We start from the raw sequence: 17,650 nt of genomic DNA on the forward strand, positions 1-17,650 counted from the left end.
GATAGCTCCTTAAAGGGAAGTTCGTGGCTAAAATCCAACCCAATTATAAAATGACTCTAGAATAAGCTGATGGCTGAAGCTTTACAGAATCTAAAGATTTTTCTACAAAAATCCTACCAAACAGTTGTGAAAATAAACCAGTGCTCCTTCCTGGGTTTCCTCCAAGTACGCGACAACCCCAAAACCTGCTGTCTTGGGCCACTGTTTATCATAGGGACATCAGTCAACATCCAGGGGACAGATCCCTGAGGGGGAATGTTCTGTTCATGCTCCTTCGAAGACATGAAGATGGGCGAATGACAGGCAAATTCGGAGACAGCAAGTGTCGTTGCAACTTTCTGGGCAAGCAACTTAAGCACAGAAACAGTTAAGGTGGGATTTTAAGTAGGTCTTCATTCAAATGTGGGCAAAGTCTCTAATTCACAGAACCCACACCTCCCAAATAGAAATAACAAATCCCAAGCAAAGTTTGACACATATTTTTATGTACAATTGGGTCAACGGTACAGATGGAATTACTTTTTATAAATATTTGCAGTAAATTCCTTAAGAAAAACGTGAATAAAAACTCTCAGCACAAAGGGCCTATCCTTCCCCAAAAGAGCCTATTCTTAGCCAAACACTTGCAGGGCCTCTTGAGAAGAACAAGAGCACTTGGGGACCAAGGTGAGAGCCTTCCCATCTCCCCGGAGAACAGAGGTGACTTGAAGGTCATCTGTGGCCCAGGACCTGGGAGTGATTAAACTGTTTCTTCCCAAGACTTGAGTCTTCTTTGTCAAGCTGCTGATTAAGTGGTCTGTTTTCTGGCACTTGCCCAGAGGGAGGGAGGAAAGAGACCTACAATAGTGTAAGGAAGTAAAAAAAAAAAAAAAAAAAACTCTGGGTATTTTGATAAAAAACACTTGGTAATCAACATAACCCTGTAAAGCCGAGTTATCCAATTCACCAGAGGGAAAATCATAATTTAGCATTCGGTCATCTACAGAGACAAGCATTTCTTTAGGAAGATCATGATTTAGCACCACTTTCTCTCTCTCTGGTAATTTTTCCTTTTCCTCGGAGCCCTTGGTTGTGATCGATGCTGGCAGAGCACAGCTCAGCGGTGCTTTTAATCAGGAATACAGCTGGCCGTGAAGGGGAGCGCAGTCACATGCCACAGGACAAACAGCGTGCTCGCCCCAAAGGCAACTCTTCTGGGGTCGTCCCGATGTGGGGAACGCCAGCAGCCCCGCAGTCTCTTCCTGGCATTGCTATTTGGCTCTCCGGGCCCGAGGGCTTTACTCGAAGCGACGCAGGTGGTTGTATAGCGACTGGACGTAGGTGAAGACGCACATGGGGTCCGGCCTGCGTCCCATCACCATCATATCTTCCACTTCAATGAGGCGCTCACAGTTCGCCAGATTCCTGAAAACACAGAGGCCCCCATCAGAGCAATGGTCCCAGCAACCAGCCAGCCCACAGCCATCGTCATGACACAAGGACAGACCTCAGCCTGGAGCCAGAGGCTGACAGGTGTCCATCAGTGGGGAATTCAAATAACCCCTGGCTCAACCTGCTCTAATGCAGCATTTCCTGAACTCGCATAGCCATGAGCCACCTATATAAATCCATATTCTGATTTAAATAGACTTTATATTTTAAGTGAAATTTAAATTTAAAAATTAAATATATAGGGCCGGCCTGGTGGTGCACTGTAGTGCGCCACTTGGGAGCACGGTGGCGCTCCCGCCGAGGGTTCGGATCCCACATACAGACCGGTTCCCGCTCACTGGCTGAGCGAGGTGCGGGCACAGCACCGAGGGTTGCGATCCCGTTGCCGGTCCGGTACGGGAGCAACACTGAGGGTTGTGATCCGTTGCCGGACACGAAAAAAGACAAAAAGGAAAAAAAAAAAATTAAATATATAACAGTAGTATATGGAAAACCAGCATGACCTATAAACATAAATTAAAATAAAGCAAAAAATAGTGCCTGGCTAGCTCAGTTGATAGAGCATGAGACTCTTAAAATAAAGCAAAAAATAAATTCACCCATTCGCCTCCTAAAAGTGTTTTTAAACTTTTTCTTTAAAACCATGAAAGATATTTTCAGCATGATTCAGCACACACATACATGTATAAGGGATCTTCAAAAAGTTCAGGGGAGGGCTTGTATTATCTTTTTTTTTTTTAAGATGACCAGTAAGGGGATCTTAACCCTTGGCTTGGTGTTGTCAGCACCAGGCTCTCCCAAGTGAGCCAACCGGCCATCCCTATATGGGATCCGAACCCGTGGCCTTGGTGTTATCAGTACCACACTCTCCCAAGTGAGCCACAGGACGGCCCCTGTATTATCTTTTAATTCCATTTTTTCATGAACTTTTTGAAGCACCCTCGTGTGTGGAAATAAAGTTTCACAGAAATACTTACCCTTACTACTGCTGCTATTTTCTCTATAATATTTCATGTGTATTTCTTCCCCCGACCTCCCCATTTTTAAAAGCTGTTTATGAACCACTAAGTTGATTTTACAATCTACTAATGGGTCATAACTGGCAATTTAAATCTCATGCCCGGGGAAACACTGGCCTAACTTTGGGCCCTCTGGTATAGACTTGTATGTGAACTGTGGCCTGTCACTGGTTCTGGCAGGGCGGCTGAAGGCCTCATGGTGCAGGAAGATGAGTGTCCACAGTGACGACGTCGCACAGCACATCTCAGTACTGAGTCCCACAATAACAGCAGACGTCCTCTGCAGTGCCAAGCACTGCCCCCACACCCTCGGACTCTGCTCACAGTACGACTGGTTCCCCTGGGCACCAGATATATCTGGCCTGCCATTACCAGGCAGGACCTAAAGGGCAAAAACGACTGCACCTGTTCCAATGGTCAGTGCCGTTCCTGCAGCAGCTGCATGCACTACTGTATTCCAGTCTTTTCTTTTTATTTTTTCTTTTCCAAATCAATAAGTGCATGAGTGTCAGGGTTCAAATCCCAGCTCCATCTCTTATTAGCTATATGACTTTGGGCAACACACTTCATTTCTCCAGGCCTCAGTTTCCCTGCCTGGGATAACATCCACCTCACAGAGTGCTATGAGGATTAAGGAGCTAATCCATGCCAATCAGTTGGCACAGCATCTGGCACATCAAAAGAGCTCAATACACATCCGAGATTACTATTGCTGCAGTTTCTATGATCATGCCCCGCTTTCAGCAGCAGAGTGGATCACGAAGAAAAGAGGCCTGAATGTGAAACCTAATTAGTAGGGTTCAGGTCCTGACTCTGCCAATCACTTCACCTTTCTGTGCCCATTTCCTTGGCAGAAAATCAGAAAAACCTCTGTTCTCCCTCTCCATGGGCTTGTTGGGAGGTGGTGCTTCCACACGTGTCTTTATGCACCTTGTTCCCCAGCAAGCAGGCCAGGGCTCCTCTGACCCACCCCGAGCTTGGGAGCCTGTTCCGCAAGACTCACTCAGCACTTTCTACCAGGACGTGGAGCGGGGGCAGCTCCCTGGGCTGCTCACTCCAGAGACAAAGACTGTAACATGACCACTCGGCCTGCTCTGTGGTGCTGGCCAGATGCCAGGCCTCCTATCAGAAAGCAAATGTCAAGGCAAAATGGAGACATCTGTCCCGGATCCCATCCCTACCTCCCCCTCGTGTTTGGAGCCGGCACCATCTCTCCCCAGGACAGGCCAGGGCAGGGCTCGGTGCTGGGGAGGGTGACCCTCTGATGAGGGCAGGCATGCAAAAGTGCTTTGTCCACAGTAAAGGACTGAAAATCTGAGTTCTTCGGAGAGGCCAAGACCTGAGTTTGCCTTCTGGAGCTATCATTTAGCATCTAGTGCCCCCCTCCTCACCTGCCTCCCTCCCTCCTAGGCTTGCTTTTCAGAGGATCCCAAGTGTGTGTGCTCAGGTTATCACAGTGATAATGGTGGCCTTGGTGGTCCCCCATGTTAAATGATGACAGCATTGGAACACTAGGACCTCGGCCTTGGAAGAGACTGCAAACATCACCCCATCCAAACATCCCCCTAAAGGCCCTACCTCGGCGTGCTCACCCCAGGTCCAGGGAAAGGATACCTAACTTCCTCCAAGGACAGTTCAAACCGCTCTGCAGATGGCTCTGGCCATGAGAAAGTTTTTCCTTATGCTCTTTTCTCTCTTGGTCCTTTCTACCTATTGATCCCTTGAAGCTATTCTCAGTCTAATTCTTTTCCCCACAAAAGAGCCCTTCACATGTTGGAAGAGAACCTCCATATCCATGTCTTTCCCTGAAATTAAATATCTCTGGTTCCTTTTTTTTTTTTTAAAGATGACCAGTAAGATCTTTACCCTTGACTTGGTGTTGTCAGCACCACGCTCTCCCAAGTGAGCTAACCGGCCATCCCTATATTGGGATCTGAATCCATGGCCTTGGTGTTATCAGCACCACACTCTCCCGAGTGAGACGGGCCAGCCCTCTCTGGTTCCTTAACTGTCCCCACAAAGGGCACCTTGGACCTTGTCCTCTGAACTGGTTCTAGTTTCTCTCTAGCCCACTTCACAGGAGACACTCAGAATCACTGGCATTTTCCAGGCATTGTCCAACCGTGCAGAAGAGAGCAAGCCGACCCTCTTCCTCATTTCTAGAGGCTGCATTAAGTGCCCTCTGCCACCACCCAGACGGCAAGCCATGGGCAAGGTGCTGGCTTCCCCAGCAGACACTCACGAGAATGGGCCAGCTGGTTCCCACCCGCCCCACTGTTATTTTTAAGTGGAGCAGACAAGAGTGAGGGGACTCCTGAGGAGGGGGTGACAATATGCAACATGCAGCCACTGTCACCTGGCTCCCTCTTTTCTTTCCTGCTGTCACCTCTGACCCTCACCCACTTCTTCCTTTGGGGCACTCCAAATTCTCCCTCCCACAGGTAGAGCAGCATCCCTATCTTTGAGGCATGGCACAGCCCACATCAGACCATCAAGAACACTTGCCTTTCATCCTAGATTGTCCCTACAAAGAGAGCTTTCCCTGCAAAGAGAGCTTTTCCCTGCAAAGAGAGCTTTCCCTGCAGAAAGTTTTCCTTGCAAAGAGAGCTTTCCCTGCAAAGAGAGCTTTCCCTGCAGAAAGTTTTCCTTGCAAAGAGAGCTTTTCCCTGCAAAGAGAGCTTTTCACTGCAAAGAGAGCTTTTCCCTGCAAAGAGAGCTTTTCCCTGCAGAAAGTTTTCCTTGCAAAGAGAGCTTTCCCTGCAAAGAGAGCTTTTCCCTGCAAAGAGAGCTTTTCCCTGTAGAAAGTTTTCCTTGCAAAGAGAGCTTTCCCTGCAAAGAGAGCACTCTCCCTCAGACACTGGCGCCAGCTGCGATGTGCTGATTACTAGATTCCTAAAAGATGCAGACACAGGTTGAACAAAACTTGGGAGGAAAGAAATGAGAAAAGAAAAATGATAATCAGCATTGACTATCAAAATATTTGTCTCAAAATATCAGAGGCCTCAATTGCCTTTTAAATTTAAAAAAAGAAACAAAATGACTTTTGTAAAAATGATACAAGCTTGTTTTAAATAATTCAAACAACATGGAAAAGTCCAAAGAAGAAAACAGAGATCACTTCAAATGCCACTGCACAGCAAGAACAGGATTAGCAGGGCCTGCCACCATTTTTTAAATGCTTATGCTGCCCCTTCTTGTTGGGGTCTAGGGAAAAGGTTTAAAGGGTTTTCTCCTACTCTTATCTTTTGTGATCCCAGCTATCCCAGGGCTGGCCTGAAAGGGAGATGGAGGAAGGGTGCGGTGGGGTACAGGGTATTTTTATTCTTTTAAGCCTACTCTAAATGCAGACCAGGATGCCAGGGCTCGGGCTACTGCCTCCTGTCTAGTTTTAGACAGAGACACATGGACACTACAAATAGCCTGGAAGCCCCTCTGCTTAAGCGTAACCTGAGAGCAGGACACATTCCCCGCAGGGCAAGCGGGAAGCCTCAGGCCTCATGTCCTGTGCTCTGGCTCTGCTGAGAGGTGGGGAGGAAGAGTGCAGGAGGGTCAGGTGCCCGCCCGACTCGGCCCCTTCCATAAAAGGGTCTGGTCCTCCCTAGTTCCAGGCCCTGAACACCTGTCAGACAAGGGAAGCTCGCTATGCTGTCAACACCACATCACTCACACAGATTAGGCCACCAGGAATCTCTGAGACCGTAAACGATTGGGGGGAAGGGCAGCACACACCACTTTTACTGCAAAGTTCCCTGATATGTCTTTGTGCCTTTAAGGCACTTGCTCACAGAAGGGTCTGGAAACATTTCCTTGCTGATGCAAGGTGGATCCACTGTTGAGGACCTGTGTCCTCTCCCCTCACCCTATACTGCCTGCTCCTAAATTGCCCTTCTTAGTCTGTCCTCTGCCTGCACAGCTGGCTCGTGTGTCCATTCAACTTGTGTGGCAAATTTAAGGAATATCTGTTTAGGACATTGCTGTCCCATATCCTCAAGCAGCTGTCCCTATGATTTCTTTCCAGCTTTTCAAACCAACCTATTGTCCAAGAAACTAGGTGATCCAAGCTGCTGTCCTCCCAAGAGGCCCCGGGAGGCGAGCCATCTTCCCAGGCCTCTCCCCCTCATACCTGCGAGAGATAGAGATACTCGCAAGGGGAACTCACGAGGGAAGGCACTTCCAGGCTCTGAGCAAGCTCCCCACACAGCCCTCCCATCAGCAGAACTCATGTCCGTGGCCCCATCACACCATCCTCCCCTCCCCAGCAGGGAGCAGGCTCAGACCACAGGGAGGGAAGGCCAAGGTTTTTACCCTGCTGTTTGCTCTGGAGCAGAGGGAGGCAAAACCCAAACCAGCCTGCACTGCCACCCCCCCACCCCCCCAAGATGGGAATAGAAGAAACATCTGTTTGGAGTCTAGAGTCTCTGTGAACCCAAAACTCATGCTGGGAAAGCACAGCCTGGAATCACTCTGACTGCCAAAGGAAGCTGTGTTCCTTGCAGGCTGGGGTGCAGGGCCCCCACCCCATGGCCCAGGGCATCCCTCTCTCTGCCACAGCCCAGCTCGGTCTACAGCTGAGTGTGACCATGACGGACAGGGCAGGAGCTGGCACCACTTGGCCTAGTAAATTTAGACAGTGAAGAACACTAAGCTGAGTGTGGCATGCCCCCCACCCCAGGTTAGGGTGGGTCTTGGGGTGCCCACAGACCCCGACCCTGTGTACACGAAACCTGTCTGACTTTTGACAGTCGCCATTTCTGGGTTTCAAGCAGCTGGGCCTCCTCGTCGTGAGCCAGCCCCTCCCCAACATCATGTCACTGCCCTTGGCTCCACTTCACCCCGCCTGGATCCAGTTGCATAACACACCCCTCCAGAGCCGTTTCTGCAATTACGATGACAACTAATCCCAAGCAGCCAAGAAAGAGAAGGCTTTTAAAGTATACAAGGAGCTCTTATGACCCCAAGGGGCTGAGAGCCTAAGCCCGTCATCTGAGACAACACAACAGGGCTGATACTAATATTCCAAAAACTCAGGCCGAGGAGCTCAGAGCCAGAATCCCCATCCTTCCCCACCCCCACCCCGTGCAAGAGTTGCTGCCCCAGAGAGGTGAGACTTAACAATTCCAAGTGCAGGTTCTGAGACCCACTGGCCTGAATCCTTCCCTGGCCATGCTCAGGGCCCGGCATTGGGGCGCAGGTGACAGGTCTGGGGTGAGGCCTCCTTCAACCCAGCGAGCACATGAGGAGCACCTCCCAGACGTGGGCCCTGAGGACTCAGACAAGAAACAGACACTGCCAGTCACAGACAGATCTGAGGCTGACAACAGGAGGTACAAAGGTGGGGAGGGAGGGGCAGAATGATAAATGCACCCCCAGGAAACTCAGCTCTGGGGACAGCCTTCCTTCTGTCTGACCTTCAGAGAGCTCAGCCTTAGGCAGGCCTGACATTGCTCATCTGTGCCTGCTCTGTGCCCTGGGGCAGTGATGGACCACAGCAATGGCTCTGCGGCCCTCTGCCTTCTGATCAGCATAAGCCAACAGGGGTCCTGGTGTGAGGGCAGGAAGGGTACAAGGGCAGTGCTCATTCTGTGGCCCGCCCCCCGCCAGGTCACTGTGAGCTGGCTGCACCCACGTGCCCAAAGCGCAGCTCCTCCCCATGCAGCTATTCTCTCACTGCCAGTAACTCCAGGCCACGCTGGTACCAGCCCCGCACTGCTATTATCTGCCCTGAGGCTGCTGCACTATGCTCCTGCCCCTCAGTCCTGCCCATACCTTTGTAACGAGTCCCTTTATTAAACTCTCCTCAGTCAGGGTGAACACACACCTGCTGCCCACCACAGCCCTGACGGACAGAGCCTGCTTTGCCATCTCTCCCAACGCTCTGAGGGCTGCCCTCGGCTGATAACCAAATCTCAAGTAGCTTCCCAAGCGCCTCCTGATCCCAGAACTGCCCCGCCACCCCCAAGTCTTCTCCCTATGAGTGGGACTTAAGAAGGTAGGCAATTTCCTAGTAAATGATAAAACAATACATAGGGAAGCAAAATTTACTTTTTTAAATGTCCGAGATATTATGCAATTTCCTGCTGATCAGCAGCTGTGGCCTGTCCAAGCAACTGTGTCTCTCCACCAGCCCAGAGAGGACAGACTCAGTTCTCTGGGGGGACCCGGTCCCACTGCCCCTACACCCTGTCTGTTGTTGGTCTCCCAGACTGCACCCCAGAGGCTGGGCACCCAGCAAAGAGGGAGGCTGGGCAAATCCACCCCCCACCAGGCCTCAGTCTCCCCATCTGTACAAGAGGCAGACGGACCGGATGGCCTCAAGGTCCCTCAGCTCTTTGGATTGCTGCCCCATGTCCTGTTCACACCTGTGACCCGCCTGGGGCAGAAGTCGGGCCCAGGGTACATGCTAGGGCTGGTAGCCAGTGGGACCGCCCTGCTTACTCGGCCATGGTGAAGGCCAACTCGAAGTTCTTCTGCCGCTGCATGGGGCTCAGGGCATTGTAGTCGAAGGCGTCAGGGAAGAAGGAATGCACCAGGGCGCAGAAGGCCATCCCATCACTCCAACTGGAGGAGAAGTTCTGCAGGTCCACGTGCTGCAAGCAGAGCAAAGGGTCGGTGAGAGGAGAAGGGGGAAGGCCGGCTCCCACGGCAGCTCCCCCAACCCAACTCAATCCCCATGAGCGTGTTCTCCCAGCTCCTCCCCCAGATCCACCACCCACCCAGCTCAGCAACAAGACAGCACTCCCAGACCTCACCCCAAACACTGTGCTGGACTAGTCTGCTCAGGACTATACATGGGTTCCAAGAATTTCTAAGCACATGCTGCAGGCAGCTAGGTACCCACTTGGAAGGCACGATTTCTCTGGCTCCTACCCCTTCCCCCAGCCTTGGTGGGCTCTTGCCCTGGCCAGGAGAATGAAAGCAAGGGCTGAGGCTTGGTCAAGCCTCTGGCCAGGGTACCCAGTAGCCAGGGGGCAGGACTCTGGGGCTCACCTGGTAGCCCAGAGTCTTGCTGCGGCACCACTCGAGCAGGATCTGCTTGATGCTGCTGGCACTGGCCACGCCAAAGCTCTGCGACCGCTTCAGCTTGGCCCGGGCCTCGCCCTTTCCCCTGTGGAGAGAGGGCAAGCCTGCTGTGGGGGCTGCCCCTCCAGCTGCCATCTTCCACCTCGGTCTGGTGTGGGGGGCTGAGGGGATCACCCCCAGGGAAGGCGCCGTACCTGTTCTGCTCACCCAGGGGAGATGGTCGGTGCCCGACGGCCACCTCCACGCACAACCCCACATACCAGCTACTCAGCCTCCTCTGATCGGTTCTGGCAGGACCATCCTCCCCCGTCTAGCCCTCCAGGTCCCATGTTATTTCCCAGACCAAGAAGCAGGGGTCGCTTGGTAATCCTGAGACAGAGGACCTGAGCCCACACAGGCCTAGGCCACTGCACCCTGCTTGGAACACTTTCCCCCTTCCCTTCACCACACCCCTCCTCTGTCCTCTGAGCCCTCCCCTCGATGGAGGATCTCCCTCCCGCACAGCTCTTCCCCAGCCAGGAGGGACAGTTCCCTCCTCTGGACCCCAAGGACACTCGCTAATGGCCAAGATAAGGTTGTTAGAGGTCAGTGGAGACACCTCCTGGGCCTGTCTCCCTCACTAGAGTTGAGCAGAGACTGTCATCTTCATCATCTCACAAGGCCTGGGCCACACCCCGTACACAGCAGGCATCAATATCATGCACTGACAAGAGGACTGGCTAAATATTCAAAGGTGGCCATCGCCTCTACTAGGGCACGGCAGTGAGGGTGGGCACCTGTCTTCAGTCTTCAGGCACATCCAACCCCACAGCTGGGCCTGCCCACTCCAGCCAGGTGCCCCAACCCCAGTCATGCCCAGAAACTAAAGGAGTGACCACCCATGAGGAGGGGGGGGCGGTGGCTTGGCCATGGAGGAGAAGAGAGGGGCTCCCCACCCCACAGCCCTCTTCTCCCCACAACTGGGCACCCTGCCCCCCAACATACCCTGTGGCCCAGCCCTGACCTGTGCCGTGCCCAAGAGGCCTTGTCCTGAGGAACTGCCCCCTGGGGAACAGGACAGGGCTGGGCCTTGCTACGCTGTGCCCACCTGACCACATTCTGGGCCTGGGCCTACTCTGGGGCCCTGGCCTGGTCTGGGGCCAGCGTCCGTACTTGCCCGCCGTGTCCTGCTCCCACTTCTCAAACAGCGCCTTCCGGGCCTGCGCCTCCGACGTGCGGGGCAGCGTCTGTGACCTCACCAGCTCCCTGCGACGCTCCCCCTGGCGACGGGACTGAGTCGTGGCTGGCGGCTGCGGGGACGGGGGTGACTGAGGTGGCGTCACCAGCAGCGGGCTGAGGAGAGAACCACCGAATCAGGAACACCGGCCCAGCCATCACCTGCTCACCTGGGCCCTGGGGTGCCACCCCCACCCCCGCACTGAGTGTGAGTGAGGTGGACAGTCTGCATCCACGCTGCAGATGGCGCTACAGTGGCAGTCACAGAGGAAGCCCCACTTGCTCCCGTCCCCAACTGGTTTGGCAGGTTTTCTGAACCTAGCTACCCTCGGAAGCTGGCCCAACTTGAGAAGGAACAGGGCGCCCCCTCTCCGGGCATAGCCACCCCTTGGCAGGTGTCAATGCCTGGGGAGGGCGCAGACACCCTCCTTGGGCAAGAGGTGTACCCAGAACCAGCCCACCAGGACCAGGCCTCCTCTCCCTCCACCACTGCATAAGACCCCCTTTGTTCTCCCCTGGAACAGTTTGCCAGAAAGTCACAATTCTTTTATTATTAAAAGAAAAAAAAAAAAAGGCCAAGCCCTCCCCCACTGCCAGCTCCAGTCGCAGTGCAGCTGGCCTGGGAGAGCACCAGGACTACTGCAGGCCCAAGGAGGCCTGGACCGCAGGGAAGCCCCTGCTGACCTGCCCAGCCCAGGGGCCTCTCTGGGAATCTCCTCAGGCTGTGGTCAGGAAGTCCCCAGCTCTGAGGGACCCAGCCAGCTGGGATGGAGGAAGAGAAAGTGCAGGATAGGAGGATCCCTCCTCCTGTGGGACTGAGACACCCTCTCCAATCTTTTGACTGACTTGCTTTGAAGGGTCCACAGCCTCATTTCTCCAAACTAAATTCTCCACCAAGCCCCACTGCCTCAGTTCTCCTGCTCGTACTGTACCCACCAACCCTGCCGCCTCAGTTCTCCAGAGGCCCAGCTCAGGGGGGCCGCCTGCTCCTGGGGTCCACACAGAGAGGTCCCAGCATCTGAGGTAAAGCAGAGCCACCCCCAGGGAAGTGTCGCTCCCAGGGGAGTGACGCCCCCAACAGAAACACAGCCCTGACTCACCTGCTGGAGCACTTGCCTGCCGTCACTGCCCCGTAGCCAGAACTCGACACAGACCGTGTGAAAGAGGAACTCTTCTCTGCAGGACAAGGGAGGGAGAGAGGTGACAAACCCTGGCCTCAGGGAGGGCCACCCACAGCCTCCCTTCCTCTGATGGCCCTGCCCATTCACCCAGCATCATTCCACAGACAAGCAGCAGCCCCTGGGCTAAGATGGCCTTGCCTCAGCAAACGGATGAGGAGAAAGGATGGTTACACAGAGCAATGACATAAAAGAGGTCCTCTCAACTGTCCCCCACCTGCTCTTGAGAGCACAAAGCCCAGGGCCTCCAGCAAACACTGTTCCCAAATCCTACTCGCAGAAGCCCATACAGCTGCACCCCAGGACACACTACTGAGGCCTGACCACAGACCCAAGATAGGCCTGGGGGGCCCTGGGGGATGGGACTGTGCCGAATGTGCAGGGCAAGAGGCCACCTTCTAACCACAGCCCCCAACTGTGAAAAAAGCCACGGTCGTCCCCCATGGGGGATGATGCTATTTCCTGGCATCTCTGGAGAGGAGTCGAGCTAAGGAAAGGGGTCACAGTGACAGGCAGAGGTGGGGCCAGTGACTCTCCCATCAACTCCCCCAGCCCCTGCCCTCCCTCCCCCACCTCAGGTGGGGGTCTGCCCTCAGGTCCTGCTCTCCTGCTCATACCACTTGGACTGGGAGTCCAGGATGTGGTGGCTTCGCTGGGACTCGAACTGAGGCCCCCCAGCATGGCAGCAGATGTGGGTGACAGAGCTGCGGCTGAGGTCTCCCCAGAGAACCTCTCGGAGACACGGGTGACGGCCGTGACTGGCTGGTGGGGCAGCTGCAAGTTGAGGCTCACGGGGCGAGGCTTGGGGGGCTCTGGTGCCAGAAAGATTTGGGCAACCTCAGGAGGTCCATCGCCTGGACCTGGAACATGTGACAGCAGTGGTGTGGGGTCAGCTGTGGTAGCCACAGGGGCCTCAGACATCCCAGGAGGGTTCCAGCTTCCTTCAACCTTCCTTCCATCTCCTCCAGGAAGGCCTCCCTGACCACTCCAGCCTCCCTGACCTCCCCTTCTGGGGAGGTCTTGCTGCTCCAACCAGAGCTGATTCTTCTCCAACTTCCGCTCATAGCCAGCTCAATAAACACTAGTTGGCTTGTCAGTCCACTCTCTACCTGGTTCAGTGTCTGGACAATTCCTCAGCCCCTGCTTGCTTTCCTCCTGACACAGGGAAGCTCACTACCTTACGAGATCTCCCATTTCCCTCTGAGTTTAAAAAGTTCTACTTCACACTGAATGAGGCCACCTCCTGGCAAAACTACCCAGCCCCCCTCCCTGTCCTCAGGCTCTACCTGCCCCTGGCTGGTGCCCGTTCTCCATGATGGCCGGGTTTGAGGGCCTTCTCAGCTCCAGCTCGCTGGCTTCGTCGTGATCCACACTCTACAGAGACACAAACACCACTGAGGCCCTGTCAGCTAGGGCCAGTTGTCCACCCCCAAAATCACTTTCCAAAGCCCCTCCTGGCTCTGGCAGGGCAAACATCACTCATTTTGAGAGAAAATAGCCTCCGGGAGGTACAGTAATGAGCCAAAGTCACACAGCAAGCTGGGATGGAGCCACCCCAGCTGCTGAGCCCCTGAGACCCTTAGAGGCAAACTGGGCTCAGCCCAGAGCCCAAAAAAGTGGGGACACAGGTCAAGATTGAGGGTTCTGAAGGAGTCTGTCAGGCAGTCCCATCCCTTCCCCTAGGCTGGACCACGTGACAGGGTTGGGAGAGCCTGGGTCCCCACTCCTCCCACTGGGCCAGGCTGCCATGGTGCCTGGGAGGGAGCAGCAGGAAGCAGAGATGCAAGGTCCTTCTGGGCCTGTGATGGGCAGTGGGGCTCCGTCATGCTGAGGCCTTTTCACTGGATGCAGAGACAAAAGATTTACCTGGATGTGCAGAGTGCGGGGGCCTGACTGGCTCCAGGCCACCCCTCCAGCCCTCTCTGGCTGCAGCAGTGGGTGGGGAGGGTAGGGAGCAGACAGAAAGCCAAGACCAAGGGCCAGTGGGAAAGCCTGGGACCCTCGCTGTGCTGCCAACCCCCATGCAACCTGGGCCACGTCATGTCTCCTCTGGGTCTCAGTTTCCCTGTTTGAGTAATGGAGCAGGCTATGCAAATACCATTTGACATTTACCAAATGTCAAGCCCTTTTTCTGGGCATGCCACTTATACCAACTTGCTTCTGTCCTCCCGGGTGGGTGCTACCAGCCCCATTTTACAGACAGAACCCAAGGGCTAAGAGAGGGGACGTGTGCTGCCCACAGTCGTACAGAGAAAAACAGTGGGGATATGGACCAGGAGGGAAGCCTCACCCTTGGTCCTGCCCTCCTCCCACTGAGGGGGTGTGGGGGGCTCAGAGCATCTGTGGGGCTGATGGGATCTGCCTAGCAAAGAGAGACAGAGGCAGACCCCAACCAAGGGCTCTCCTAAGAGTCCATAATAGATGGCTTGAGAGGTTGGCAGTGCTTCCTGCTAGGTGCCTCCAGGCTGGCCCCCTGCTCTACAAGCTTCCCAGACAAATAACAACTCATCCCAGCCCCAGGCAGCTCAGCTCCTCTTGCAGCCCTGCAGCAGGTGCCCACCCTGCCATGGGGGAATCAGTCTGGCGGGGGAGGCAGGCTCATGAACCGACCGTGCTGAGCCAGCATGAGGATTCCTAAGACAGACTTCATCCAGCACAGCAGGGCAGGGAGGGCTCCCCAGAGGTACGGGTGCCTGAGCCAAGTCCAGAGTGAGCCAGGTGGATGAAGAGGGGAGGCCATTTTCAGCAGAGTAACTAGCAGAGAGACATCAAGGCACAGGCATGCTGATCACGCACAACTGGGCGCGGGTGGCTGGAGAAGCCCCGTGTGGCCCAAGCTGCCCCGAGTATTCGGACCTGACTCCTCAAACAAGAAGGAACCAGAGGTCATCAGCTCTGTGCTTCAGGAACGCCCTTCAGAAGCAGCAAGAGAGTGGCACAGAAGGACCAGATGGCAACCTGGGGGGTGCAGGGTGGGGACCTGGGGAGGGGAGAAGGGGCAGTGGGAGGGCCAAGGGAGGAGGACTCGGATCTTTTGGGAGAAAGGGATCTGGCGGGGCGAGCCAGCGGCGGTGGAGGACAGGAGGGCGCCAAGCCTCTTGGCGTGGGGCCTGGGTGACCGGGAAGGGAGGGGACGTGGTGGGTCAGGGGCAGGTTTGGGGGGAAACACGATGAGTGTAAAGGGGCCCCTGGCACATCAGGGGGTTGAGGAGGTAGCTGGATACTTGAGTCTGAAGTTTAACAGAAAGGAAGGACGAGCAACGGAGAAACAAGTCACAGCACCCAAGGCTCCCGGGAGCCCTGCGGAGCTAACAGGGCCAAGGGGGCCCGGCTGAGGCACCCACGTTTCAGAACACAGAGGAGGAGTCTGCGGAGGAGAACAAGAGGGAGCAGCCAGAGAGGCAGGAAAGAAGCCCGAGGAAGGGTGAGAAAGCCGGGAGGGAGTGCATCATCAGGCAGGAGAATCCAAAGGCGGCCTGGGGTCCAGGAAAAGAAGGTCAAGACAGGATCGGGACAATGTCCACTGGATTTAGCAAAAAGAGGTCAATGGTGATGGCTGTAGAAACTGGATCAGAGGCATGGGGAGTGGGGGCAGGAGACGGCCTAGGGGAAGTCAGAAATGAAGACAACACAGTAACTTTAGCCACGATGGGAGCTGGGGGGAGGGGTCTGAGGAGTCTTCCAGATCAAAGTGGTAGGGCCACATTGATAGGCTAAGAGAAAGGCTCCAGCAAGGTGAGGGGACCATCTGAGGGTGGGGTTCCTGCGGAGGTGAGAGAGGACAGGACCCAGAGCCTGGGGAGAGCCTGGCCTTGGAGTGCAGGTGACCCTCCACTTCTGACTCAGGAGGGTGGAGGAGGAGATAAGGCTGGAGAAAGGCATAGGGCATCTGCTGGCACTCCAGAGCAGGGAGGGCATCCCCAAAGCCACAGGGTAGCTGAGCTGAAGCCAAGTCAGTAGGGGGAGGAGATCCAGCCAGGCCAGCTGGAACCTCAGCCCCCCTGTCACCACAGCCCACTCAGCTCTAGGGTCTCCATGTCCCCCCACCCACCCTACTCTGGTCCAACAGGTTCCACAGGTCCAGGCAGGGGCCCGAAGGACGGGCTGATGGTGAAAGCATTCTCTCAGGAATGTGGGTCTCTATGGGGGGCCCCCCACAGACACCTGTTCCTGCATGTTGCAGGCCCCCTAACTGCCCCCCCATGATGCCCCAGGGGATCGGACACCACAACCAGATGGGAAATAGGTTCTGCACCAGCTAAAGGGTCTCCAGCAAAGGAGGGAGAGGGGTTGGGCTAACTCAGGCTGGGAGGCAACTACAACGGGGGCGTGTGGCTGCGCAGACTCCCATACTCCCTGCCCCTCATCCCCCAGTCCCAGACTAAGAATGCTCCTCACCTGGGGAAAGGGCACTGTCCATGCCACAGGCCAAGGAGCAAGGGGTTATTCTGAGACCACCTCTAACCCATCACCACACAGTTGGGGAAACCAAGCCTGGGGCAGGGAGAAGCATGCTCCTAAATTCACACTGAGGCTAAAGGCAGTGGCAGAGCTAAGGCGTTGTGCTTGGGTCTTCTGCCCCAACCTGGGGCCCTGTCCACAAAGTGATCTGGCCTTCCGGAGAGCAGAGAGGACACCTCAAGACAAACTTATCTCCCAGGACCTGGATCAGGGTGAGCCCTGGCCCCATCAGAGCTGGCTCAGCCAGATGAGGGGGAGGAAGAGGAGCAGAACTGTCACAGAACGCACAGTCCTGAAACCAAAGGGCCAAGCCAGGCTGGGCTGCAGCAAGCTGTTCTCCCAGGGCCCAAGCCCACCCATGGGGGACTCTGGCACGCTCCCCCAGTGGGCTACTATCTTCCTTTGGTGGGGGCAGCCTGCCTCAGCCACGGTGAAGGGAACCAGTATGTGCTGGGACCAGAGCAGAAATCATTGGAGAGCCCTGGAGCTGGGGACAGGTCCTGTTGAGCTGGCCGGACACCCCCAAGACTCCCCCTCCAGCTTTGTCTTAAGAAGGGGGAGGTTTCCCACGAGGCAGCCCAGGCCTGGGAACATTACGGGGAGAAGCCAGGGATGAGATAAGTCTGATTTCAGGGACTCCGGGAGACAAAACCCTCCTACTGGGAAGGTTTTTTAACATTTTGTGGGAGAGGGAATAACACCTCAGGCTTTCTCAGTGCTGCCTGAGCCATGCAGGCTCCTACGTGGACACGGGAGCCCATGTGTGTGTCCAGCACAGACCCCGCAGGCCAGAAACCCCTCCTAAAATGGTTAGCACTGCTGCCCCAGCCCTCCACTCACATCACAGTTTTAAAGGACTCAATTCAAACTTCTCTCTATGCATTTAACTCTCTTATCACACAGTGTGTCTGGGAAAGGAAGGCAGATAAGGCAAGTCTGGTTTCTTTCATGGTCGGACTCCGACACCAGGCTCCTGAGAGTTGTTCCTGAGGGACTCCACTGCCTCGGCCATGGGGCCACAGTGGCTCCAGCTTAGCCAAGGATGACGTGTTGGGGGAACGACTCTGGCCCAGCCTCCTGGGACCAGGACCTGGCCTCAGGCTGCTGCCATCTGCCCCAGGCTCCCAGCTGGTCCCTGGCTCCTGGCTCCCTGCTTTCTTCTCCAGGTCAGACAACAGCAGTGTCTCCCAGGACTTTGAACTTTTGTTAACCCCAATCCATCCCAGCCTGCTCAGCATTCAGGGCCCAACCAGGGCTAGACCAATTCCTCTTGGTTTTTTGGTTTATTTGTTTTTGTTTTTGTTTTTTGGTGACTGGAGGGTACGG

The 17,650-nt window shown here is 55.1% G+C and overlaps 1 protein-coding gene across 1 annotated transcript; it reads right to left on the reverse strand.

Annotated features, from left to right (window-relative positions):
- Positions 1 to 463: 463 nt before the first annotated feature.
- SMTNL2 (smoothelin-like 2) lies at positions 464 to 16,067 on the reverse strand. The gene is made up of 8 exons (XM_008568971.1): positions 15,915 to 16,067; positions 13,150 to 13,237; positions 12,481 to 12,723; positions 11,786 to 11,861; positions 10,623 to 10,802; positions 9,438 to 9,555; positions 8,886 to 9,037; positions 464 to 1,404 (listed from the first exon to the last, which is right to left on the reverse strand). The coding sequence occupies exons 1-8, from the start codon at positions 16,065 to 16,067 to the stop codon at positions 1,278 to 1,280; spliced, it is 1,137 nt and encodes a 378-aa protein (XP_008567193.1). The 3' UTR covers positions 464 to 1,277.
- Positions 16,068 to 17,650: the final 1,583 nt, after the last annotated feature.

This window comes from Galeopterus variegatus, unplaced genomic scaffold (assembly GCF_000696425.1).
Source record: "Galeopterus variegatus unplaced genomic scaffold, G_variegatus-3.0.2 Scaffold25, whole genome shotgun sequence".
NCBI lineage: Eukaryota > Metazoa > Chordata > Mammalia > Dermoptera > Cynocephalidae > Galeopterus > Galeopterus variegatus.

Coding starts and splice junctions, on each gene's coding strand:
- SMTNL2 (XM_008568971.1), bottom strand. CDS start 16,067: ATGGGGGGGCAGTTAGGGGGCCTGCAACATGCAGGAACAGGTGTCTGT. Junction 12,724..13,149: donor CGGGCACCAGCCAGGGGCAG/GTAGAGCCTGAG, acceptor CACATGTTCCAG/GTCCAGGCGATGGACCTCCT. Junction 11,862..12,480: donor CTGGACTCCCAGTCCAAGTG/GTATGAGCAGGA, acceptor CTTGTCCTGCAG/AGAAGAGTTCCTCTTTCACA.